This window comes from Lupinus angustifolius, unplaced genomic scaffold (genome assembly GCF_001865875.1).
Source record: "Lupinus angustifolius cultivar Tanjil unplaced genomic scaffold, LupAngTanjil_v1.0 Scaffold_246_43, whole genome shotgun sequence".
In the NCBI taxonomy this organism is placed as follows: Eukaryota; Viridiplantae; Streptophyta; class Magnoliopsida; order Fabales; family Fabaceae; genus Lupinus; species Lupinus angustifolius.
Genome location: NW_017727354.1, coordinates 1 through 25,578, shown reverse-complemented (window position 1 = coordinate 25,578; position 25,578 = coordinate 1). Strand labels below are relative to the sequence as shown.

The 25,578-nt window shown below is 34.1% G+C and overlaps 1 protein-coding gene across 2 annotated transcripts; it reads right to left on the bottom strand.

Moving 5' to 3' along the window:
- Positions 1 to 6,974: 6,974 nt before the first annotated feature.
- On the bottom strand, positions 6,975 to 15,155 carry LOC109340792 (F-box/LRR-repeat protein 15-like). Of its 2 annotated transcripts, XM_019578535.1 has the most exons (18): positions 14,276 to 15,155; positions 13,438 to 13,669; positions 13,148 to 13,280; positions 12,865 to 12,961; positions 12,591 to 12,788; positions 12,243 to 12,513; positions 12,051 to 12,149; positions 11,863 to 11,951; positions 11,609 to 11,708; positions 11,351 to 11,521; positions 10,385 to 10,537; positions 9,860 to 10,020; positions 9,583 to 9,781; positions 8,095 to 8,546; positions 7,945 to 8,008; positions 7,440 to 7,526; positions 7,233 to 7,315; positions 6,975 to 7,198 (listed from the first exon to the last, which is right to left on the bottom strand). In XM_019578535.1, exons 1-17 carry the CDS (start codon positions 14,803 to 14,805, stop codon positions 7,235 to 7,237), a joined length of 3,117 nt encoding a protein of 1,038 aa, XP_019434080.1. In that variant the 5' UTR covers positions 14,806 to 15,155; the 3' UTR covers positions 6,975 to 7,198; positions 7,233 to 7,234. The 2 variants fall into 2 exon arrangements, with proteins under 2 accessions (XP_019434080.1, XP_019434079.1); XM_019578534.1 differs by having other exon boundaries at positions 6,975 to 7,315.
- Positions 15,156 to 25,578: the final 10,423 nt, after the last annotated feature.

Below are 25,578 nucleotides of genomic sequence, written 5' to 3'. Positions count from 1 at the left end.
TTTTCATGTAGTTTTAGGATTTATGTTTATTTTTCATTCAAGTATTTTAGTATTTAATTTGATGTATTTTTGGGATTGGGAAATTATTTATTTCCTTGTAATTTGGCATAGTAGTGGCTAAATGGTGTAGCATAAACAATGTGACTTGAAAATAGGAACAATGTAACAATTTTAGAACCAACTTGTGGCTATACTTAAGGGAAGACGAGAAGATGATCAAGTCCACTCAAGCAAGGAAATTCTATGATTAATTCGGTCAGATTAATTAGAGGATTTTTCAAGGCTAATTCAAATTCAAATCTTTAACAACTCAATCCAATCGAAATTGATCAGATCAAATTAGATTAGGCTTGTTAGGATTATGTTAGTTAGGATTCTATCTTCAAATTTCAATTTGTTAAATTAGATCTTATCTTTATCTTTTCAGGAAGGCAAATCTGCCTATTTATAATTTTGTTTATTCATTAATAAAGTTAAGTTGAATTTTGAGAGCACTTCTCCTAAACCTAGGTTGGTCGTGGCCACCATTAACAAGTTCTTATCAAGCTTCCTAGCTTGTGGCGAACCTCATAGCTTATCAAGCTTCCATGCTTGTGGCGCTTTCCTCTCCTAATCTTTTCCATTTCCCTCACCAAAACAACCCCAAATTCCCACAATTCACCAAAAACGAATTACAGTTTAAAAAGTTCAAGCTTCCTTGCTTGTGGCGAACCTCATAGCTTATCAAGCTTCAATGCTTGTGGCGCTTCCCTCTCCTAATCTTTTCCATTTCCCTCACCAAAACAACCCCAAATTCCCACAATTCACCAAAAACGAATTACAGTTTAAAAAGCTCAAGACTTCAAGCTAAAACGATCCTAATTCTAAGGCAGCCCCCTAGAGGTTGTCATCACTATCTACCATTAGCTCAACTTCATTGCTTTCTGTCATGCCAATTTCCATCAGCATAGATGATAACCAAGAAGCTTGGCATGCTGCTGAACAGGCAGGTATGTACTCTACCTCACAGGTTGATAGTGCAACAACCTTTTGTTTCTTTGAGCACCAAGAGATTAGAGTCCCTGCTATGATGAAAACATATCCCATAGTGCTCTTTCTATTCAATATGTCTCCACACCAATCCGAGTCAGAGTAGGCCATGAGATGTGGTATGATTATTTCATCTTCATGAGGAAACACAATGCCAAAGTCCATTGTTCCTTTCAGATATCTTAGGACTCTCTTGGCTGCAAGCATGTGAGATTGTTTTGGATTGCTCATGAATCTGCTGGTTACTCCTACATTGAATGAAATTTCAGGTCTGGTATGGCAGATGTATCTCAAACTTTCTAAAATTTGCCTGAAAACAGTTGCATCAGCATGCTCTTCCTCTTCACAATTTCCTAGTCTTTGGTTAAGTTCAGCTGGAGTTTCAAATGGATTGCAGTTTATCATTTTAAACTTGTTGAGAATCTCCAGCAGGTACTTCTTTTGGTGCATGAATACTCCTTTGTTTGTGTATTGAAATTCCAGACCAAGGAAATATGCTAGTTTTCCTAAGTCTGTCATTTCGAATTCCCCTTTTAGACTACCTTTGAGTTCTTCAACTTCCTTTAGAACAGCTACCTGTTATGAGCAAATCATCAATATAAAGACAAATGAGTAGGATATCCTTGTTCTAGTTTATAGTTTTGGTGTACACCCTATATTCTACTTCACACTTCAGAAAGCCAGAGTTGGATAGGAACTTGTCAATCCTTTTGTTCCAAGTTCTAGGTGCCTGCTTCAAACCATAGAGAGCTTTGTTGAGTCTGAGTACTTTGTGTTCATTTCCTTTGTTGATAAAGCCAGGTGGTTGAGTGACATACACCAGTTCCTCTAGAGGGCCATTGAGGAAAGCTGATTTCACATCTAATTGCCACAAATTCCAGTTTCTCCAACTAGCTAGTGCAACAATGAGTCTCACTGTCTCTAACCTAGCTACTGGTGCAAACACTTCAGAGTAATCAAGCCCTTTCTTCTGCATAAACCCTTTGGCTACAAGCCTAGCTTTGTGTTTTGCTATGGAGCCATCAGGTTTTAGTTTGACCTTGAAGATCCACTTCACTAATATAGGCTTCTTTTTATCTGGCAGTTCTACTAGTTTCCATGTGTTGTTCTTTTCAATGGATTTGATTTCTTCTAACATGGCTGCTCTCCAAGTGCTACTAGATGCTGCTTCTTCAAAACTTATTGATCCTGCATCAGCAAACAATGTCATATGTTGTACTATGTCACCCTCTTGGTTCACATCATCATCAGGGTTCAATACATAGTCTGATAGTCAGGTTGGTGGATTTCTTGTCCTTGTTGATCTGTGCCTTTCTTGCTGAGGTGATGTGGTTGTGTCTGCTCTGCCCTCATGCACCATTGATTCATCAGTTTCCCAATCTATTTGTCTTTTAGCCAGAGGTGTGTGATTCTCCTGCAGACTTTTCCATGAGTTTGGCTCATCAAAGAAAACATCCCTACTGAATGTTATATGTTTTGTGTCAGGGTTGTATAGTTTGTATGACCTTGTTGAGTTGTAGCCCAATAGAATCATAGCCTCAGCCTTATTGTCAAGCTTTCTTCTCCTCTGGTCTGGTACATGTCTATAGCACAAGGATCCAAAGATTCTGAGATGTTTCACAGAAGGTCTGATACCTGACCATGCTTCTTCAGGGACTTGGTTATCAAGCTTCTTAGTTGGGCACCTGTTCAGTATGTATGCTGCAGTAGCAACTGCTTCTCCCCAATATTCATGAGAAAGTTTCTTACCTCTTAGCATAATTCTAACCATGTTTAAGATGGTTATGTTTCTTCTCTCTGCTATTCCATTGTGTTGTGGTGTATAAGGGGCAGTCACCTCATGCACAATTCCTTGTTCTTTGCAGAATTCTTCAAACTCCTTTGAAGTATACTCATCTCCTCCATCAGTTCTTAATACCTTGATGGATTTATCTGATTGTTTCTCTACTAGATTCTTGAACTCTTTGAATATTGAGAATGTATCACTCTTGGTCTTTATCAAATATAGCCAGAGTTTTCTGCTTAACTCATCAACAAAAGTTACAAAATACATGCTTCCTCCTAGTGAAGGTGTGTCAAGAGAGCCACACACATTAGAGTATATGACATGTAGGAGGTCATTTGCTCTGGCAGGTGTGTGTGCACTGAACAATGATCTGGATTGTTTGCTTATTTGGCAGCTATCACACACTTTGTTAGGGGCTTGGATTAGTGGTAGTCCTTTGACCATTTCTTTTGATCTTAGTAGATTCAGGTCTATGAAGTTCAGATGTCCTAGCCTTAGGTGCCACAGCCAAGATTCTTCTGCTAATGATGTAGCTGCTAGACATTGAGTCTCAATTGTTCTTAGGCTAACCTGGAAGGTTCTGTTCTGTGCAAGGGGTACATTCAATACTCTCTTCCTAGATGCATCAAATATTTCTAGAACTCCATGATGCATATGGACAGAGAATCCCTTTTCTACCAATTGTCCCAAGCTGAGTAGGTTACTTTTCATGCTTGGTACATAGAGCACATCTGATATCATTACATTCTTCCCATCATTTCTGCAAATTAGGACATCCCCTGTTCCTTCTACCTGAATTAGTCTACTATCTGTGCAAATCTTACATTGCTTTTCCTGCTCTCATCAAAGTTCACCAACCAATTTCTGTTTCCAGTCATGTGGTTTGAGCATCCTGAGTCTATGTACCACTTGTCATTGCTGCTTGATTCATCATTGGTGGTCATCATCAGTAATACTGGTTCATCATCCAGACTTTCAGTGCTTTGCTTCTTGGCCAAGTATGCCTCAGTGTGATGCCTTCCTCGACCTTCTCCATGACTTGAAGTTGTTTGGCATTCACTGCTGAAGTGCCCAATTTTGTTACATTTGAAGCACTTCAACTTCCTCCTATCAACCCTTTTCTTGTTGCTTTGCCATCTCTGATATTCACCCCTTCTTGTTGCCTGCTCTGCTTGATCAGACTCAACCCTTTCTTGATCTGAGGTTTGAGAGAATCTGTGATTGCCTCTTCTTTGTTCTCTACTTCTGCCTCTGCCTCTTTGTCCACCCTTGCTACCATATCCTCCTCTTCTTGAGGTGTATGCTTGCAATGCTTGTTCAGCAGGTTTTTCCAAAGATATTTCAATAAGTCTTTGTTCATGAGCCTCTAAAGAGCCTTGGAGGTCTACGATTTTCAGTTCCTCTAAGTTCTTTGACTCCTCAATTGCAACAACTATATGGTCAAATCTGGGACTTAGTGTCCTCAAGATCTTCTCCACTATGGCCTGGTCTGTCATCTTCTCACCACTGGCTTTCATAGCATTGGTGTGACTAATGATTCGGTTGAAGAATTATGCAATTTTCTCACTGGATTCCATTTGCATCAACTGATATTGCCTCCTCATGGTTTGCAATCTTACCTTCTTCAATTGTTCTGCACCTTCATTGCTCTTTTCTAAAATATCCCAAGCTTCCTTTGATGTTCTTGCCTCAGATATCTTTTCAAAGTGTGCTTCATCAACACACTAATGTAGCAAGAACATGGCTTTGCAATTTGTCTTCTTGTTTTCCTTGTACATATTTCTTTGTGACTCTGTTGATGAATCTGTTATTGTTGGGAAGCCTTCTTCTACAATCTCGTTCGCTTCTTGAAATTCCATGATTGCTACCATTTGGATTCGCCATCTGTTCCAGTTCTTCCCGTCAAGGATGGGAAGGTTTGCAGGGAAGCCAGTTTGTGTCATTGAGCTTTTGTGCAGCTAAAATGTGAGTTTGAGAGAGGAGAGTAGGAATAAAGAAAGAATGAATCTGAGAGTTAGAGAAAGAGTGAATGAAGGTTGTTTTTGTATGGCTCTTGATACCAGTTTGTTGGATCATAAAAGAAGAAAAGAAGAAGTAGAATGAAGAAGATGATAAGATGAAGTGAAAGAATGAAATTGAGGCACTTTCTATTTTTGGAAAATTCAGTTTGTTAAGTTGGGTATGCACAACTATTTATAGCAAGTTTCTTAACTAACAAAACTACCCTTTTGAATTACATTCTAACACAAATAAATTATAGATGATATATTACATGTATATAAATTTTTACACTGACAATGAATAGAATTTATAAAAAAAATGCAGTCACAACTTGGTTATCCTCACAAAGAACCAATGTGATTCATCATCTATCTTCTGAATGAAACTAGGAGCTAGAATCAGGGTTAGCAAATTTTGTCCCTTTTAAGTGCCGCTGCCATAATCTTAGGTGGTTTTAGCCATCGCCTCTCCTCTTGATATAGACAGTGAAGAAGGATCCTATCTAATATTGGAGATGAAAGTTCTTGCTTTTATTTTGCTTTCAAGTGTAAAACATCAACTAATTTTAAATAAAATGGTAAAAGTGTAATATTTCATTTTTATTTGTGTTAGATAACATTTCACTCTTAGTACTGAAGACAATCTTTATTTGTGATTCTTGTTCTCTTCCTTGTTTTGAAGTGTAATGTTTTACATAACTATATATACGACACTTGTGGGACGGTAGTAACATAAACATTTGCAACTTTCGAAGTGTTTATTATCTTAATTTATAATTATGGAACAATAACTATAACTCTGAACAATAATTTACATTTATGGAACTATAGTTTCGTAAGCAATCTAAGGAATTACAAAATAATACAGTAATTCAATTGTCAATCAGTAACTTTGTTTTATCACTTTCGATATAAATATGTTTACACTATCAACCAACCATAAATTATATCACATTCATAATGATATAGGTGGACATGAGTCTTTTCTAGGGATTGCCTAAAATATGTATACAATAAAATATGAAATAATAACAAATTGGATAATATATAATCTTAATATTAATAAAAAAACATATTATATATATAATATTTAACTAAAAAATACATTTATAAACATGTTGGTACCGAATGGTGAGCATTTTTTCCATCTTTTGGGATCTTCACGTTTCAATCTTATTTCTAGTTTACTGTTTGTTTTTGGAGCCTCACTAGCTAAATTTCTATCATGAGATTATAGAAGAAAAAATTATCTTTAATTCATCCAAATTCATCTATTAGAACTAATAGATTCAAATTCATCTATTAGAATTAATAGATTCAAATTCATCTATTTTATCCAATGGCTGTCTAAAGATATATCTAATTTAATAAATATTCAAGTAATTCAAAAAATGATGTTATTTGTTTTTCTATTTCTAGAAAATTAAATTCAAGTCAATTCCTCCATGATTTTCACTCTCAATTTTAATATTTTATAGATATCAATTATATGACATGTATATCAATTATAGATATCAATTGATATTTTATAGATATCAATTATATGACATGTATACTTCAAAAAAATAATCTGAATGAATGATATATGATATAATAATTATGTATAAACTTTTACTTGCATAGATATTACATTTAACAAGTATTTAATTAAAAACTTTATTCGTAGAACTCCAAACGTTATGTTTGTAGAATAATGAGAGAAAAATTAAAAGTTCAAAAACTCACTTTAAAAGAAAGATTTTTAAATGTGTTTTCTTAAAAGGTGATTTTAAAAAATGTTTTAATAAGATAATAGTTTTTACAACAACAAAAATGAATTTCTTCAACAATGTTTTTAGTTCAAATAAAAAAAAGCAAATAAATTGGATATTCATCCATCCAAATCCATAAAAATGGAATCATGAATGGATTAGAATTTTTCATTATGTTTGAATATGGATAGATTAGATAACTTAAAATATAGTTTCAATAGATTTATATAGATTAATAAATAATTTTCTATCCATCCATCAATATCCAAATCCAAAATGATTCATTTGTCATCCTTACATGTGATCCAAATGAAAATTGCATAAATTAAAATAATAAAAGATAGTATCATATCTATAGTACATAATTTACATCATAAATAATGACAGTATAACGACGCCATACTACTCTTTACAAAAACAAGGTTAGACCTGCTTTTTTAGCACATAAACATGCATACAAAAATGAAATGCAAAATTTACATGACTTCAAGTACAATAGAGATATTATTTTGCAGCAATACCATAAATGTCAACCTGATTTCTATATGCCAACAAACACAATGAAAAGTTAACCATTTACAATACACTAGGAAACATTTTTATTACCAAGGGAGCCTTCACTCTTAAGTGAACAAGCATAGAAAACGCCAAAGATTCCTTGGTCAAGTTCATGAAGTTGACAAGCTACTGAATATACGCTTCAAACTAGAACACATTGCCCGTAATCTTCCCATGTTCATTGAGCTTACCTGTTGTTGTTTAAGAACAAGAAACACAAATATCAAACATCAACACATTCCATCATGCATGAGCAGATTCATTAGATAAAAGTACTGAAAGCACGATCGGCGTGCAACAAGGGTTTGCTATCACCTTTGGACAAAAGCGAACGTCGAGAGTCTCCAGCATAGTGCATTTTGATATAGCATCTTCGACTGTTTCCTCATCAATATTGCAGGACTGAAAGCCAAATTAACGCACCCCCAACAAAAAATATATTAATAAGGAAATCATTTTGACACATGTAAATCAAAGGATAATTTGCAAGAATTTGATTATAACTTTAAATCAAGTTTATGATTGACTATCCCTGAAGATAGCACACATCCAAAATTGCATTTCGAGTGGACAAAGACCAACCTCACATTCAAACAGTAATGTGAAGCTTGCTTGAAATGGAAGCCAATAAGAGAAAGGAGCAAACCCAACATTTAAATATCTTTCAACTATAGCTGGTAACAGCTTTAATGAAGAGAAGATAATATAAATATGCATTGAAGAATTAAAATGTGTATCTAAGATTAAAAAATGGATAGCAAGAAGCATCAAACATAATGGTGCATCAAGATATTTAAATTGGCAGAAAAAGACTAATAACCTGAAGGAATAGACTGGTCAATCTTGGGCACACAAGCTTTAAAACTTCCAAAGAGGAACAATTGCTGCATAGAAAAGTTAAAACATTCTCATATCTGACACAAGAAGGATAGCAAAAACCAAGACAGATTTATTAAATAGCCAACCATACCTTAAATTAAGCCAGCACAGGTTGACACAAGCAATATCAACCTCCTTCAGATTAGCAGATAGAGAAAGGTTTAAAAACAGTAAATTGGAACAATGTGCTGTTAACGGGATGGAAACCTTCCTAATATTTGGACACCCCACACAGTTGAGATTCTGCAGTAAACGGGTAGGCTGTTCACTTGACTCATGGAAGGTTCCACTGGATAGGACGATAGCACTAGGTAACTCAGCAATCTTCCCATGACTGCATCCCCAATTTAAATCATGCATATTCACACAGCCATTCAAGCTCACGCGTATAAGGTGTACGCAGCAAGAAAGTAGCTCTTCTATGGCAGACTGACACAATGTTCCATAAGACAAGTCCAACTCTTGAAGAGCTGGTAAACCCCCCTTGTAAAGAGGTTCAAGTGATGAGTCGGTGAGATATTTGCATGCCTGCAGCTTTAATACCTTCAAGAAACAAGAATGACTGTCATTAAAGGTAAAAATAATTATTATACAAAGGTGAGAAACTATTTCATTACCCATGGAACAAGGACTGAGGAGGCAATTATGTATTAGTTCTACTATATTTTGATTACAACAACAACCAAGCCTTAGTCACACAAGATGGGGTCGACTACATGGATTAAATGACGTCATAATGCTCTATCATAATAATGTCAATCGCAAAGCATCTCTAAATGTTACCTAATCATTTCGTTTATGTTTTTTCTTGCCTTCCATCTGCCTCTAAAAATTGGACTAACCTCCATTTTGTAAACTCTCTTCACTGAGGGCTTATAACAGTCTTTTTCATACATGCCCAAACCACCTAAGGTGTGATTCTAGCATCTTTTCTACAAAATGGATAGTGGGTCTACTCATCCAACACAATATTTGATATTTTGATTAAAGAACACAATATACAGTAGTTTCACCCACTTTTCCTCTTACCCTTTCCCCTCTCTTTAATTCTATCACTTTCTGTGTGTTCACTTTGTTCAAGGAGCAAGAAGTTAGGGAAAACTAGAAAAAGGCAATATTTTGAACTATAATGACAAACTAAAAGTAAATGAAATAGACTTAGTCTTAACAAATTAAACAACCATCCATCCAAGATATATGTACACCACAACCTTGTATTATAACCAATTACTTTATCCTTCAGAGTGAACCAAATTAAGATCACAACTTCATTAAATGTACAAATAAGGTTACATTTCAAAATAAGGATAATGAATCCAACTCATCTTTTCAAACAGTCCAGGGGGAAATGAAAACCAATTAATAAACACCCATCATCTGCAACTTATAGGTTAAAAGTTATTAAAAACACTGTCATGCAAAACCTGCCTACAATTAAGATTTTGAATTACTAAAATAATTGTCACTCCTACACGTTATTTTCTTTAACATTTCATGGGGGAGTGGTTACAACTGTTTTGCGATGTAACCTGCCACATAAAAGTGAAAATTTGCACATAAAATATACGACAACTCTCACCTTTAGCTGTGAACAAGACTCAAAAACTGGCTGCAAGTTCACCAAGAAAGTGTATGATAAATCGAGAACAGTTATATTTGGAAGCCAACGCAGTGAACAAAGTCCATCTAAACCAATTGATGGGCATGACATCAATATTAACGACTCAATCAGTGGGCATGAGACAGTTGTTGCAGACAAGAAGTCATCTGTTAGTTGGCTGTATGTCAAAACAATGAATGTCAGTACACAATCCACATACAAGGAGGATAGCTAAAAAGTGGCAAATAAAAATCACCTGCAAAAGGAAGCATCCAGAGATGTCAGGAGTGGACAGTTAAGAGATGCCTCAGAAAGTACGCCGCATCCTTTCAACTCAAGTGAGACCATAAACAATGCTTCGATGTTGAGTATATTCAATTTTGGACATATTCCTAAGTTGAGAGACCGAAGACCAACCTGAGGAGCAGGCAAGGAAAACATGCACTTAGCCTCTAGCTACTATATATCATACCAATAAAAAGACAGCTAGTTGAGTTTATCATGTACACCAAGTCCCAAAGCCTAAAACCAACAGCAACCCCACACAACGCCGTTAGAGAAAAGAGAGAAAATAAGGTGTATTGCATTGCAAAGTATAAAGTTGCTTTTAAAGCAAGTAACAGCAAATTGAAAAAGCAAAAGAGTTTATACTAAAATTCAATAACTTTAATTATAGATTAGCATATTAAACCCATTGATCAAATCAAAAATCATAAAGAATTCAAAGTTTCATCTCATGCAAAACAGAATATAAATCATCCAATAAATAATTGCCACTTACTGGACAAAATGATGCCCTTTCCAAATGATCACAGCCATCCAAAATAACTTTCTCAAGATTAGGACAGGTGAGCTCAAGAGTAGTGATTGCCCGACAACCACCAAGGGAAAGACTGACTAAAGAGGTGCTGGTGAATTGAACTGATGTCAAACTCTGAATTCATTAAGACACCAAGATGAGTCAGAAATAAGTTAATCACAACAAGTCCAAAACAATTTTCAAAAAATAATCAACATGGCAGAGCAGGAACCAGATGAACCTAATTTATCAAAAGTATAACCACCATAAAGTGGAATTCATAATCCATTTAAAGGGTTTTTTAGCACCAGCTAACAAATCTAATACATGGTGAAGCAAATAGTATCAAAATGATTCATTGGAGAGAGAGAGAAACTGATATTGTCACAACTAAAACTTTATGAGTTTAATATTTATGCATTGTCAACGTAAAGTTTTTTTACATGGTCGGTACATCATCCACCGCTTATTTGTATTGCTTTTGTTTAATAGTCACTGATTGTTAACATATGAGCAGTGGATGATGTGCTGACAATGTAAAAAACTTACACTGTCAGTGCATACGTATTAAATACATACTTTATATGCCAAAGGAGCAAAACTTGTTTGATTATTTCAGTAATTTTGTGACACTCATATTATGTCAATCACTTTCAATCTTCGTTATACAAACATACCAACAATATCTTTTAAGGAACTTATGTTGAAAGAGAACACGGTCATAAATAAAAAATTGATTAAAGATATCATAGAAAGTAACTCTGCGGGCCTAATTTCCCACTAATAAATCATTGTACAATTACTAAATTAGTCAAGTAGGAAAAAAACAAGTAGAATGAGATACGTAGCATCAACTTCTAGTGACAAACCAATGCGATTTGCCATAATGGATACGCAAATTTGGAAAGAGAATCCAGTAAATCCAAAAAAAGTAACTTACTCACGTACCTCGCAATTATCAAGAACTAGTGATTTCAACATAGGACATCCTCCACCATCACTAAAAACATCACATATAGAGTTTGTCAAAGATTCACACTCGGAGAGGTCTACTTCTTGTAAGGATTGACATTGCAGAGTTAATGTGGTTAAGCTATCCTGCTTTTGCAATTGTAACTTCTGCATCATCACAAAGTCTATCCTTTAGACTACTATGGTATACACGAAAATAGCAAAAAAAATGACAGACATAACTACTAGTCATACTTGAAGTGAATTTGAAGTGATGTCGATGCGATGGAGCACAGGGCAGTTAGACACCAGTATAGTAGAAAGCATTGTAGTCCTCAAGTTCAAATCAGCAAGCCTGACAATGGGACACAATTCAGAAAGTAAGCTAGAAAAGTCAATACTGAAAAACAGAGATAGGGTGTGAAACTAAGCAACAAGTAAAGAAAGCAACAGAAAAGGACAAAGATGAATAAAAGAATTAGAAAAACATGCAAGCTACAGAAACATACTTGCGACAGTGTACCAGTCTAATATTCTGCAAATGAGGGAGATCCAAAGACACTGAAGTCAGTAGGCTGCAATTGTCCAGCTCCAAAACCTGCAATAGCGGCAGTGAACATCATTTACCCATCCTAGAAGTCTACATTCAGGAATTCAGCCACATCATAAATATCAGTATTTAGGACAAATTACACACCTCTAGCATAGTACTATGAGCTATTGCAGCCATTGAGGCAGAAGTGATACCCTCGCAACTATGAAGTTTCAGAACTGTCAACATTGGCAGTCTGACAGACTTCAAAGAGAAAACAAGCAAGTTAACAACCATGTCAAAAAAACCAGACTCAATAATACAAGCAAAAAAGTGAGTATAAACTATGAAGCATACCTCCAAAGATATGTTTGGGCAGTAGGACGCATCAAGCACACCAAGATTAGGACAATGTTGTGCTATTTCACGCAGAGTTTCATCACTGACACATGAACAATTAGACATGTCCAGAGAAACTAGTTGAGGGCATGAAGTGGCTGCTGCGCGAATCGCGGCATCAGGAAGTTTGTGGCATGAGCCTATGTCAAGCTCTTGCAAAAGTGGGCAATTAAGCACAACCTGTGCCATGTTACTGCGCTTCAATGACATAGTCTCAAGTTGTGGGCACCTATAAAAAAAATTATCATATTTTAGTACATCAGCAATTGACTGTCAAATGTCAGTTAAACCTCAAACCGTATTCACCTGACTGCAATTCGCATCACACGGCATTTCGTTATTTGAAGATGATATAATTTGTCATGATTAATAGATATCTCCTGAGTGCCATTGCCAAGTGTAGAATCATTGATATTCAATCTTTTCAACATAGTACAATCAGCTAAAGCAAGAAAAAAGTTGTCTGCAATCTGTCCTCTTCCTATTGTTAAGACCTCAAGATTCCTGAAAATATTGATAACAAATCAGCTGAGCCCAGGATAACTTGATTAACGGCCTAAAAACCGCAGAGAGTACCTACCTTAATGAAGAGATAGCCTTCATGACAAGCAAATATATAGCAGGACCTGATATGCTCATTGCTGTGGCATTAGGATAACGCCTACACATGTCCTCAACTGTAAAAAACATATAGAGCTTTAGATGAGCACATTTGCAGTTTACCAACTGAAGTTTTACTGAAGTGGGACTTCTACTAGTGACAGCACATTTTCCCATACCCATAATTGAATATATAAAGGCAACATAAAACTAAAAGCTTTACCAAAATAACAGTGTATTATAACATATATATTCAGGCTCACATTGGTCTACAGATATGTTCTTGTCTTCAAAATCCAAATTCCTCCAAAAATCTTCATGAGCACTAGCAGCTCGCCACTGCTTACAGACTCTGGCAGCTTTACAGAGATTAGGATGATCCAAAAACGAGAAGACCTAAATTTCACGATAGGAAAAGGGTACATTAGAAATAAAAGTTCAGAGTTCAGAGGAGTACAGGAACTTTTAAATCAGATGCAGATACTAAAAGAAGCTCATTCTATTCAAAATGAGAAACAAAGAGCACAAATTTGGTTTCTTTCCTGTAGCTTACCATATGCAACAAGTCATCTGTGAGATCCATTCTGACCTCAGCATCTTCTACTTTGGAGTTTTCACTATCATCTCCTTCACTGTCTTTCACATCAAAGTCATTATCATAACCAGTACACATCAACGCAAATGCACACATGTCATTCTTAGGAACATAACCATAATCCCCATAGTCAGCAGAAGCATTGGATATGCCAGCATTTGAAGATGTTGAAGCTGCAAATCGACCCTCCCTGTAAAACACAATCAATCATTACCATAAGATATATCATGAATTCCTGATGTTAACATTTTCAGTCTAGCACAATCCTAGACATGCAGGAATTTCTCTGGCCAGTGCACAAAACTATCATCCTACCCAATCAAAGTAGAGAGACTTGTAGAATTTCTCGCCTGTTTCAAAAGCCAGTGATAGAAGTAAAACAAAAACTTGCAATCCAATTAGCATAAGATAAAAGCAAGCACTTATTTATCTATCTCTTATGGAACATTTGTTAAAAAATAAAATAGTAAATATCCAAATTCATCCCCCAAACTAGTCCTGAGAAATGAAAAATCATGACAAATTCAACTTGGTCCTCAAGAATCTCAAATGCCAATCAAATCAGACCTTGGGCATTTACTCTCTAAATAAAAAAAGAGGTCATTTCGCCGTAAAAATTAATCAAAACCAAACAATCACAAGAAATCACTTAATAACAATGCATAAGAAAACACTTAATAACAATGCACAAGAAATCACTTAATAACAATGCGCGTGCAAATCCATATAACACTAGAGACACATTTGCAATGAATAGAAAACAAAAATCAGATTTCATGTGTGCAAGAAAACTCACTCGAAAACATTATAAACCTTGGCGCGCTTATGGCTATAATTTTGACTCTCTTCACCACCTCCATCGCTAGCAGCATTCCCCAAACCATTTGCAGCCACAGAATCATTCCTCCTCGAATTGGAGGAACTCCCTCCCTCACCCGCACCAACATTCCCTAGCAAATTCAAAGTCACAGCAGAAACCCTCGAACTCTCTCCTTCCCCGATAAAATTCGCAGCCAAATCAGCATCTGTCGAACCGAAACCACCTTCTCCTTCACCAGACCGCCACCAAGAATAAGGCATAGCCCTCGCCATCTCATGCTGGTGTTCAGCAGCATTCGCCAGAGCAGGCAAGTCATCATTTTCGACGAAAACGGCGTCGTTGTCACCCTCTTCTGGCACGGCTTCCACAACAACGTCGTTTCCGAAAATGTCGTCGTCTTCTCTCATAAGCCCTAAAAGATTATAACTATTACTATTATTATTATTATTATCACCTTCTCGTTCTTCGTCTTTTTCGTTGAAGCATAGACAGCACCAAAGCCTCATACAATTGTTGTTGGAGTTTCAATACGAGAATATCACGAACCCTGTGTCTCGATCCCGCGAGATTTAACGAGAAATTGAAGCGTTGAAGGGCGAATCGCGAGAAACCCTAACGAAGAGGGTTGAACCGGGTTGGAGAGAAAATAGACCGGGTTTTTCTGGTTTATGAGAGTGGGAGTTATAAAGAGAAGAGGGTTGAATGGATCTGATCGGATCTTGAGAGATTGAGTTCTTCTTCGTGGTTGAGATGTTTGGTGTGTCTTCTCTGTGTATATATATCTGGGTGAGGATATGGAAAAATAACAATTCTCCTACTTTGTTGTTAGGGGCAAAAGTGAATAACAGTGTTCCCTCACAACGAGGTCGTTTTTGTGTTTTATGAGAGTTATCTAGACGTTATATTCTTAGGATCTACGTATTATTTATTGTTTCGCATTTATTATTGCATTTAAAATTTGTAATTTACAAACAAGAAGTTGGATTATTAGTGTTATGTTAGATATCATAATAACTAAGAGGATAAGGGTTTTATCAGTAACATTTGTTAAAAGAATATGTATTTAACTAATTAGATTTTTATCCATAAGCTGGGGATATCATAAAAAAAAGAATATGTATTTTTGTCTCCTTGTAATTCTCTAATGATACGTTAGGTTTGAGATAATGGTGGCAAATGAATTGATTTGAATGATTTTGAATTTCGATACTAATAGATAAATGGAAAGTCATCTATCAATTCATATAAATACATTTAAATTATATTTTAAGTTATTCAATCCATTTATATTCAAACTTAATTGATGGATTCTAGAATTCATCCTTGACTCCATTTTCATGGATTTGAATGGATTAATATTCAATCCATTTGATTTTTTATTGGAACTAAAAATACTATTGAAGAAAATCATTATTTTAAAAACTATTGTATGGACAAAACATTTTTTAAAATCACCATTTAAAAATTAATTTTATTTAAAGAATGTTTTTTTAAATGAACTTTTGAACTTATAGAGAGAGAAAAAATTTATTTGCACCATACTCTAGAAGCGTGTGACGTTTAAAGTTTTATGTGTAAAGTTTTTACCAAAAACTTATAAAGTATAATATTTATGCATTGTCAGTATAAGTATTTATACATAATCATTATATCATTCATCGTTCATTTGAAGTATTTTTATTAATAGTCAATAATGATTAAATATACATAGAGATGATGTAGTGACAGTATATAAAACTCATACATTGTTAATCCATACATTTTTTCTCATACTTATATAAATTATATACTTAAAAATAAATTTTTAATATTAACACCATATACATGTCCTACAATTTAATAAAATATTAAAAGTGTGAGTAAGAATCGTAGATGAATTTGCTTGATTTAATTTTCTTAAATATTAAATGAAATCGAAAAGCAAAGAATATCATTTTTTTAATTTTTGTTTTTTTGATAAATTGGATATTCATCCAAATGGATACATTCATGGGATATAATAGTTAGATTTGAACTCATCCATTATCAGCATTATTCATTGTATTATATTCATTTAAATTCATTAGCACTAACAAATAAATTTTGATGGAATTAATTTATATGGATTTAAAATCTTGGATGAATTGTATATTGTTAATAATTTTGTCACCTATACTTTGAGAGAGGAAATGAGAAAAGGAAAATATGTGAGAAATACAATGCAAAAAAAATGTGATAATATGGAGGGAATTTAGTTTAGTTAGATACTACATAAAATGTAAAAAAGAGATAAAAAATATGTATTTTTCTCTCTCTCTTGTTTAATTGTTGATTATTAGAAGCACAAAATTTACTACAAAATAAATAATATTGAAAGAAATGTTATTTTATTTTTAGTTAAAAATAAATAATTGCAATTTTAAAATATATTGAAGATACATATAAACATTAATTTATTATAATTATAATTATTATTATATTACTTAAAGTTATAATAATAACAAAAATACCTCTCTCCAATAGCTTTCCAAGAGACTCATTTTTGTTATTTTGTTCAGTGGCTTCTCTTCTTATCTCAATTTCTTACCACATGAATGTTTTCTTTGGTGTATGGAAGAAAAAGGTAAGAGAGAATATAATAATATAAAGTATGAGTAAAGAGAATGAAGTGAGAATGATATATAATTTTAATAGTTGTTTGGTGTTCTTTTGTGGAGGAACGATGTGGTCGAACTAGAAGTCCGAGTAAGAGGTCTTCTGATGACTTGAGTATGCTCCTCCTCTCATTTGGAGTTATGTGCTTGAAAGATTTTAAACAGAAAATATATTTTCTCAACTTTTCTCCTTATTTTGACTTCATCAAAAAGTAGTAAAGTCAATAGTTTCCAGCATAATATATATATATATATATATATATATATATAACATACATATTCGTAAGATATAAAATAAATATCGCAATGCATATCATAAAAACATAGATGTTCAGATATTTGATCATAAATAACAACAAAATAACATAAAGCAAATCTTTTCCGAAAATATGAAATGATTACAACCAGAAAATCAGTTCAGAGACATGCATCAAAACAAATAGAAATCCTAGACATAATCTAAGACGCAGGCTCAGAGTTGTCTTCATCAGTGTCCATTTTACTCAGCTTAGAAGAGAGACGATGAAGTTCAAACTGGATTTGTTGATTATGAGTATCAAAGGCATCCATCAGGTTAGTTATGTAGTCTCGAAGAGAAAGCAACTCGTCCATAATCATGTGATTGGAAGGTATGACAGCAGATGAGGAAGATTGAGTATGAAATTCATAAGGTTGAGGTTCATGAGGGTTAGGATTGGTAGGGTCTGGTTGATCAGCAGGTGCATTCGGTCTATCATATCGATGCTCATAGGTCAATAGGATCTATAGAAAAACCTATTTTGTGGACAACTTCCACATCAATCTTGCTTTCGTGAAGATTTATAGCGACCTTGGTTTCACCATTAGTAGAAACACGGAAATGTTCAAAAATATTGGTTATAAAGATTGCATAGTGCAAGGGGCTTTGAGTTCCTCGAACATTCCACATTTGTCTCATTATTATCTGAGTCAATTATTTTTTATGTTAAAATTCATAGCGTACATCAATTGGAGTTCTATGTCACTAATTTGAGAATGGTTGGAAAATTTTGGTAAAATGACATAGCTCAGAAAATAATGAAGCAAACGATCTTCAAGTTTGGGATGCCCAGCAGATAGGATATCTCTATTTTTAGTAGACTCACCAAAGCCTTGTTGCTTACGCATTTCTATTTCCTCTTTAGAAATTCTACACAAAGAGTGGTAGAAATCATTTCGATCATAATTGTCATATTCACATACAAGGCCGAAACTTGTTATGCTACCTTGATAAGGTATATGATAGAACAATAAACTAAAATGTTTCAAATCCAAAACAATGTCTTTTCCTTTCACATAGGAAGTAAGACGATTTTTCTAAAAGTTCATGTTACAGTAAAATACTCGAACAAGTTCAGGATAAATGACGTTAGTTTCACAACATAAGCCAAAAAGATTTTGTTGCCGTAAAAGATAAGGAAAAATAAAATTTTCAAACTCAAAATTCCCTACATTACCGTATTTCAGAGTAAAGATGACTCGACCATGAAAATGCTTCTCAAAGACTTTACGTTGTTCATCATTAGCAATGAGTCTTGTCAAATCCAGAGGGTTAGACTCCAAAGATGAAGTTTATTGGTTCCTTTGAGTCACATTTGTGCGTTGCTTCTTTGATATAGAAGAGGAGCCATGAATTGAGGTTTTTGAGTTTTTAGGTTTTTGGAGATTTTGGGGTTTTTGATTTAAGCCACTAAACACGAAAATGATGGTGATGAAGTGTTTAGAGATGAAAATATGATATGAATAGACACAAAAATCACCCGAAACGGATCAAAAATGAATATTTTAGTGATTGATGAGGTTGAACACGAGAGAACACGAGTTGATGAAGAAGATGATGTTGAACATGAGAGAACACGAGTTGATGAAGAAGATGAGTTTGGGAATTTTTGAAAAATGCAGAAAAATCACATATATAACTGCACAGAGTAATCGGTTACTCACTTTGAGTAATCGGTTACTAAAATTTAAAAAAAATTGAAATTTTCAAACAACACTTTTAAGTAATTGATTACATACCCTGGTAATCGGTTACTGAAACTCGTTGTTCAACCCTGTAATTGATTACTCTCTAGTGTAATCGATTACTGACCCTATAAAAACTTAATTTTAGGCATATTTATGCTATGAAAATGATTTTTAACCCAAAATTTAAAAAATTTAAACATAAATAAACACTTTTAAGTACAAGTAGGCATGAGATAAACATGATGAAACACACATATAATCATGATAAGATAGGTAAATTTCATCAAGAATGCTTAATTCTCGTATAATTTTATAAAAATGATCTTTAGCCAATGGTTTAGTGAAAATATCTATTAGTTGGTTATGAGTATCAACAAATTCTATAGTCACATCTTTCTTTTGCACATGGTCTTTAAGGAAGTGATGCATTATATATATGTGTTTGGTTCTAGAATGCATAACTGAATTCTTTGTGAGGTTTATAACACTAGTATTATCACATCTCAGAGGAGTGCAACCTATGTCTAAGCCATGATCTCGTAATTGTTGTTTAAGCCATAACACTTGGGCACGATAACTATCTCCTGCTATATATTCAGCTTCAGTAGTGCTTAGGGCAACACATGATTGTTTCTTACAAGACCAAAAGACTAAAACATTTCCTAAAATGTGACAAGTACCACTTGTACTTTTCCTTTCAGTTTTGCATCCAGCAAAATCTGAATCTAAATAACCAACCAAATCACTTATTCTTCCTTTTGGATACCACAACCCAACGTTAGTTGTGCCTTTAAGATAATTCATGATTCTCCTAACAACAACTAAGTGTGATTCTTTTAGTTTAGATTGATAGCAAGCACACAGACATACACTAACATGATATCAGGTCTACTGGTAGTTAAATATAAAAGAGATGCAATCATACATCGATACTTTGATATTTCAATACATTTTCCAGCTTCGTGTGTATCAATGTACGTACTAGATCCCACAGGAGTAGTTATTGGCTTGCAGTCATCGAATCTTTTCAGAAAATACCTACAATATTTGGATTGACTTGCAAAAATGTCATTATCAAGTTGTTTGATTTGTAATCCAAGGAAGTAATTCAACTTCCACGTCATGGACATTTCAAACTCTCCTTGCATCATTTTGCCAAAATCACTACACAAAACTTCATTAGTAGAACCAAAAATAATAACATCTACATAAACTTGAACAAGAAGAGTATGGTGATTTATTTTTTTTATAAAGATTGTAGTGTCGACCTTCCTTTGGTGAATCCTTTTTTTAAGTAAAAAATTGGTTAGACGATAATACCATGTGTGTGAAGCTTGCTTCAAACCATAAAGAGCTTTCTTTAATTTGTAAACGTGAGAAGGATGTTTGTAATCTTCAAAACCAGGAGGTTGTTCTACAAACACTTCTTCTTGAATATATCCATTTAGAAAAGCATTATTTACGTCCATTTGATATAGCTAAAAATTTAAAGCATATGCATATGCAAGCAATAGCCTAATAGCTTCAAGTCTAGCGACTAGAGCAGAGGTTTCATCAAAGTCTATACCTTCTTCCTGATTATATCCTTGGGCTACTAATCTAGCTTTATTTCTAACAATAATATCATTTTCATCAGATTTTTTTTCGAAATACCCAACGAGTTCCTGTGATATGCCTATTTTTAGGTCTAGGAACAAGTTCTCAAACTTCATTTCTCTCAAACTAATTTAACTCTTCTTGCATTGTAAGAATCCAATGTTCATCCTCAATTGTATCATCAATGTTGGAGGGTTCTATTTGAGAAACGAAAGCCATGTTTAGAAAAGCATATTCTAGCATTAAACGAGTAGTGACACTCTTACTTATATTACTAATAATATTGTCAATAGGATGATCTCGATGGGTTCTCCATTCTTTTGGTAAATCAGAGTGAATATGCTATTCTTGATGAGATAGATCATCATCCATTTTCAAATGCTCAAAATTAGTTGTAGAATCATTTATGGAAATTTCTTTAGCAGGAGAACTTGGCAAGTCCTCTTCATCAAAGGTTAACCCATCCTCTATAATATGATTGGTTTCATCAAAAGATACATGAACAAACTATTCCATGGCTAGAATTCTTTTATTAAAAACTCTAGAAGCTTTACTCATAAGAGAGTAGCCTAGGAAGATACCTTCATCAGCTTTTGCATCAAACTTGCCTAAGTTATCCTTACTATTATTTAAAATAAAACATTTACAACCAAACACATGCAAATAAGAAATGTTTACTTTTCTACCTTTAAAGAGTTCATAGGGGGTTTTCTTAAAAATTGGTCTTATAAGAACTCGGTTTGAAACATAACATGCAGTACTTATTGCATCAGCCCAGAAATATTTTAGGAGGTTAGTTTCATTCAACATTGTACGAGCCAGTTCTTCTAAAGACGATCCTTTCTCTCTATAGCACCATTTTGTTGTGGTGTTCTAGGAGCAGAAAAATTGTGATTGATACCAAGATCATCACAGAATTCTTCAAATGAAGAGTTTTGAAATTCTACCCCATGATCACTTCTTATAGCAGCGATTTTTAGTGTTTTTGCATTCTGAACTCTTTTAGCATAAATGCTAAAGGCTTTGAATGTCTCATTCTTATGAACTAAGAATAAGTCAAAGTGTATCTCAAAAAATCGTCTACTATAACAAGAGCATAGTAGTTACCACCATAACGTTTTGTCCTTGAGGGGCCAAATAAGTCAATGTGTAGTAACTGCAATGGTCTATCGGAAGAAACCATATGCTTAGGTTTAAAAGAAGTTTTCATTTGTTTACCCATTTGACAAGCACTACATAGTTTGTATTTAAAAAACTTCATTTTGGGTAAGCCAACAACTAAATCTTTCTTAATGAGTTTATTCAAATGGTCCATATGTATATGAGAAATTCTCTTGTGCCAAAGCTATGCATCATGATTACCATTTGCAACTAAACATGTTATTGTTAAAGAAGAGTCTATGTTAATCATATATATATTATTTATCCTCTTACCAATGAGTTTAGAGTTTTGAGAATTCTTACTTGCAATGGTGCACTTATCTGGGTAGAATGCCACATGGAAGCCTTTATCGCATAATTGACTTATACTGCAAAGATTGTGTTTGATCCCTTCAACATATAATACACCTTCTATGGTTGTTGAGGGTAGCTTGTCAATTCTACCAACTCCAAGTATTTTTCCCTTGTTGTTATCACCATATGTGATATAGCCTTTGTCCCTTGGAGTGAGGACAGAGAACTTGTTTCTATCGCCCATCATGTGTTTTGAGCAGCCGCTATCTAAGTACCATAAGTTGCAGGCGGCTCTCAAATTTTCCTGCAAAACAGTTTAAGTTTAATTAGGTACCCAATATTTTTTGGGTCCGACATAGTTAATACCTTCTCAAGAATAGTGCAGTTTTGACATGAAGATGATGAAGGTTTATTTCTAAATGCGTCTAACTTAGCTTTTTGTTTTAGAAACATTTTTGTGAGTTTAACATATTCTCCATGCAAGTCATTGAATGCAGTTTGTAATTCGGAAGAATATAGTTGAGTATTATTTACCTCTTCATCATCAGAATGATGAGATGCCATCAAGGAAAGATGTGCTTATTCTTCATTTTCTTGTTCATAAGTGGAACTTATATCATTATCCTCCCAAGCAATGTAGGTTCTTCGTCCAGTCCTCATTTCGTTCTTCACTTTGAAGGAGTTCTTTTTCAAGTTTGGACAGTCCATCTTCATATGTCCAGGCTTGCCACATTCGAAGCATGTGAACTTTTGGTTTGAAGTGGAGGCGTCATTGTGTTTGGTGAATTTCCTTATTTGTCCAGTTTTACCACTTTTGTTCCTTTTAAGGAACTTGCTGAATTTCTTTACAAGAAGACTCATGTCTTCCATTTCTTCCTTCTCATATTCATCTTCTGATGATTCATATTTGTCTACTTTCACCTTGAGAGAAATATTCTTCTTTTTCTTTTCTTGCTCTTTATGTTGGTCAAGTTGGTTGAGTTCTAATTCATATTCCTGCAATTTATCAAACAAAGCAGCCAAAGACATTTTCAATAAACTTTTCTTTTCAGAAATGGTTGTTACCTTGGGTTGCCATGTTCTGGCGAGTGATCTTAGAACCTTCAAGTTCAGGTTAATATTTGATAGTACCTTACCAAGAGCAATAAGGTGATTTGTAAGATGAGTAAACCTTTTTTGAAGATCTAGAATTTTCTTTCCAGGTTTCATACGAAACATTTCATATTCCTGGGAAAGAGTGTTGAGTCTTGATCTTTTCACCTCATTTGTTCCTTCATGTGTTGTCTCTACAATATCACACATTTCTTTGGCAGATTTGCATTTTGATACTCTAAAGAATTCGTCTATGCCAAGTGTTGATGTGAGGATGTTCTTTGCTTTGAGATCATACTGCACCTTCTTTTTATCTTCATCATTCCATGAAGATTTGAGCTTTACTTCTCTTACACTGTTGATTATAATGAAGGGTTCATATGGTCCTTCTTCAATTGTATTCTATATGTCCAATTCTTGAGATTCTATGAATATCCTCAATTTGATTTTCCAAAAGTCATAACACTCTCCAAAAAAGCTTGGAGTGCGGTTGATGTTGGAATCTTCTCCTAGGAATGATCTTGAGGCCATCTTTGATATAGGATCATATTTGAGAATAACTTACTCAAAAATAGTTCTAGTGCCAATTGTAAGACTGAGATTGCAACTAAGATGGAGTGAATTAGTTGACTTAAAATTATGGCCAATTTTTCTACAAAATCAAGAGTTAAAGTGCAGCGAAAAATATATGCAAAAATTAACCAAATAAATAATTAGAGATAAGGGAGAAGAGAATACACAAGGATTTTTATAGTGGTTCACCTTCTTGTCCACCGAAGGCTACGTCCAGTACTCTTGTAGCACATGAGATTTTTCCACTAAAGATTATGAGTTGCAATAACAATATCTCACCCCGAGATCTCTATGTTTCTTACACACTCCCTAATCCTTATTCACTTTGGAAAAACACCTTCCCAAGTAATTCTAATCCCTTTCTTATCACACCCTTGTGAAAGAAAGTATTCTGCAATAATAATGAAGAATGTACAACAATGGCGGAATTGCCTTTACAAGTTTGAAAGTACTGTGAACACTCAATTTTGTCTTATATGTGCCATTATCTTGTGCAAAATAAAACATCATTTATTGGTTATTATTGTTTTTTTATGAAGTTATAAATTAATATTCTCGGGTATGAGTCATATGCATATGGCATCGGGAATGAACCATGTCCTTGTAGCTTGGAGTTATTATACACAACTCGCTTTTAACCCTTTGATGGACGAACGATATTCATTGATTTATTTCGTTCTGCACCACCTAATAATCAATTAGGACCCAGCTCATTATAATTTCACGTTATGGTACTTCTAAAGGACACATTGATTCAAGCCGTAATTCTTTTGTTCAGAAACTGCACAAGTCAATATTAGCTTTCTAAATTGTATGAATGATTTGCAATATTATGTCAATTCAAACAAGCCTAATGCGACAGCACCTGAAGTAAAGGATCCTCAAAACCAACAAAGGGTACACCGTGCAAGAGTAATTAAAAAATCATCTAACAACCAATTACAACAAATAAGGTATATAGTCATGTTTGAAGCCACCAAATATAAACTCTATAGAAGCAGCCTTGAATATCCATAATTAGAAATTACACAAGGGACCTTCATCCCTCATCCTCCTCCCAAGTCGTAGAGCCGGTCTTCCAACCGAAAATCGGGTCGCGACAAGTACTTTAACTTGCAATCCAATCAACTCTTTTGTATACTTAGTAATAATGCTCTTTATAAGTTGGTAAACATTGAAATACTGTACTTTGAAAGTTTAAGAACTAGTTGCCAAAAGTGCAGAAAAATAATTTCAGAATGTGTGTAAGAGCTTTCAAAATTTGTATGAGAATTGCGTGTTTGTGTTGTGAGATTCAATGCCTTTAAATATACTTTCCAATCACTCATTGTGCCTCTACGAAAAGGTAGGAATGGATTGGAGTGAATACATTTCGTTTGGGATGAAAACCTTTCATTTTGAAATCTGAAATATGATAAAACAACACTCAGTAATCGATTACAGCCAGTGGGTAATTGATTACCCAAACGTTCTGTCCACTGGGCATTTAAATTTGATTTAGAGTAATCAATTATAGCAAGTGGGTAATCGATTACTCAACTTTATTAAAACTAGTAATATGTTACTCAAAGACAATAATGAATTACTCTGATCAGTTTTAAGTTGGATAACTCTTTTCTCACACACGTAACCTGTTACTTAGATGTAGTAACCTGTTACACACTATTTTTGAAAATTGTTTTGAATAAATTGAAGTGTTTCAATTTTCTTTTAAAAATAGTTTGAGCATTACTATTATTGTATATTCAAGAGTATAATATATAAGTATCTATTTAGACTTAGACTAATTTGTCTTGAAACTTTGTCTTTTTTTTCTTCATAAGTATTCTTCCTTTTCTTTTTGGATGATGTTGGTGTCTTCATCAAAACCGTGTCAATGTCAGGAGCAAATATATTCTTCACAATTTCCCCTTTTGATGATGACAAACCAATATCTTCTTTAAC

What these genes read in the sequence shown, in the direction of transcription:
- LOC109340792 (XM_019578534.1), bottom strand. Translation starts at nt 14,805, where the DNA reads ATGAGGCTTTGGTGCTGTCTATGCTTCAACGAAAAAGACGAAGAACGA. An exon ending in TAGTTCTTGATAATTGCGAG is followed by an intron (nt 10,538 to 11,350) that starts GTACGTGAGTAA and finishes TAATGAATTCAG; the next exon opens with AGTTTGACATCAGTTCAATT. An exon ending in AGTCTTGTTCACAGCTAAAG is followed by an intron (nt 8,547 to 9,582) that starts GTGAGAGTTGTC and finishes TGTTTCTTGAAG; the next exon opens with GTATTAAAGCTGCAGGCATG.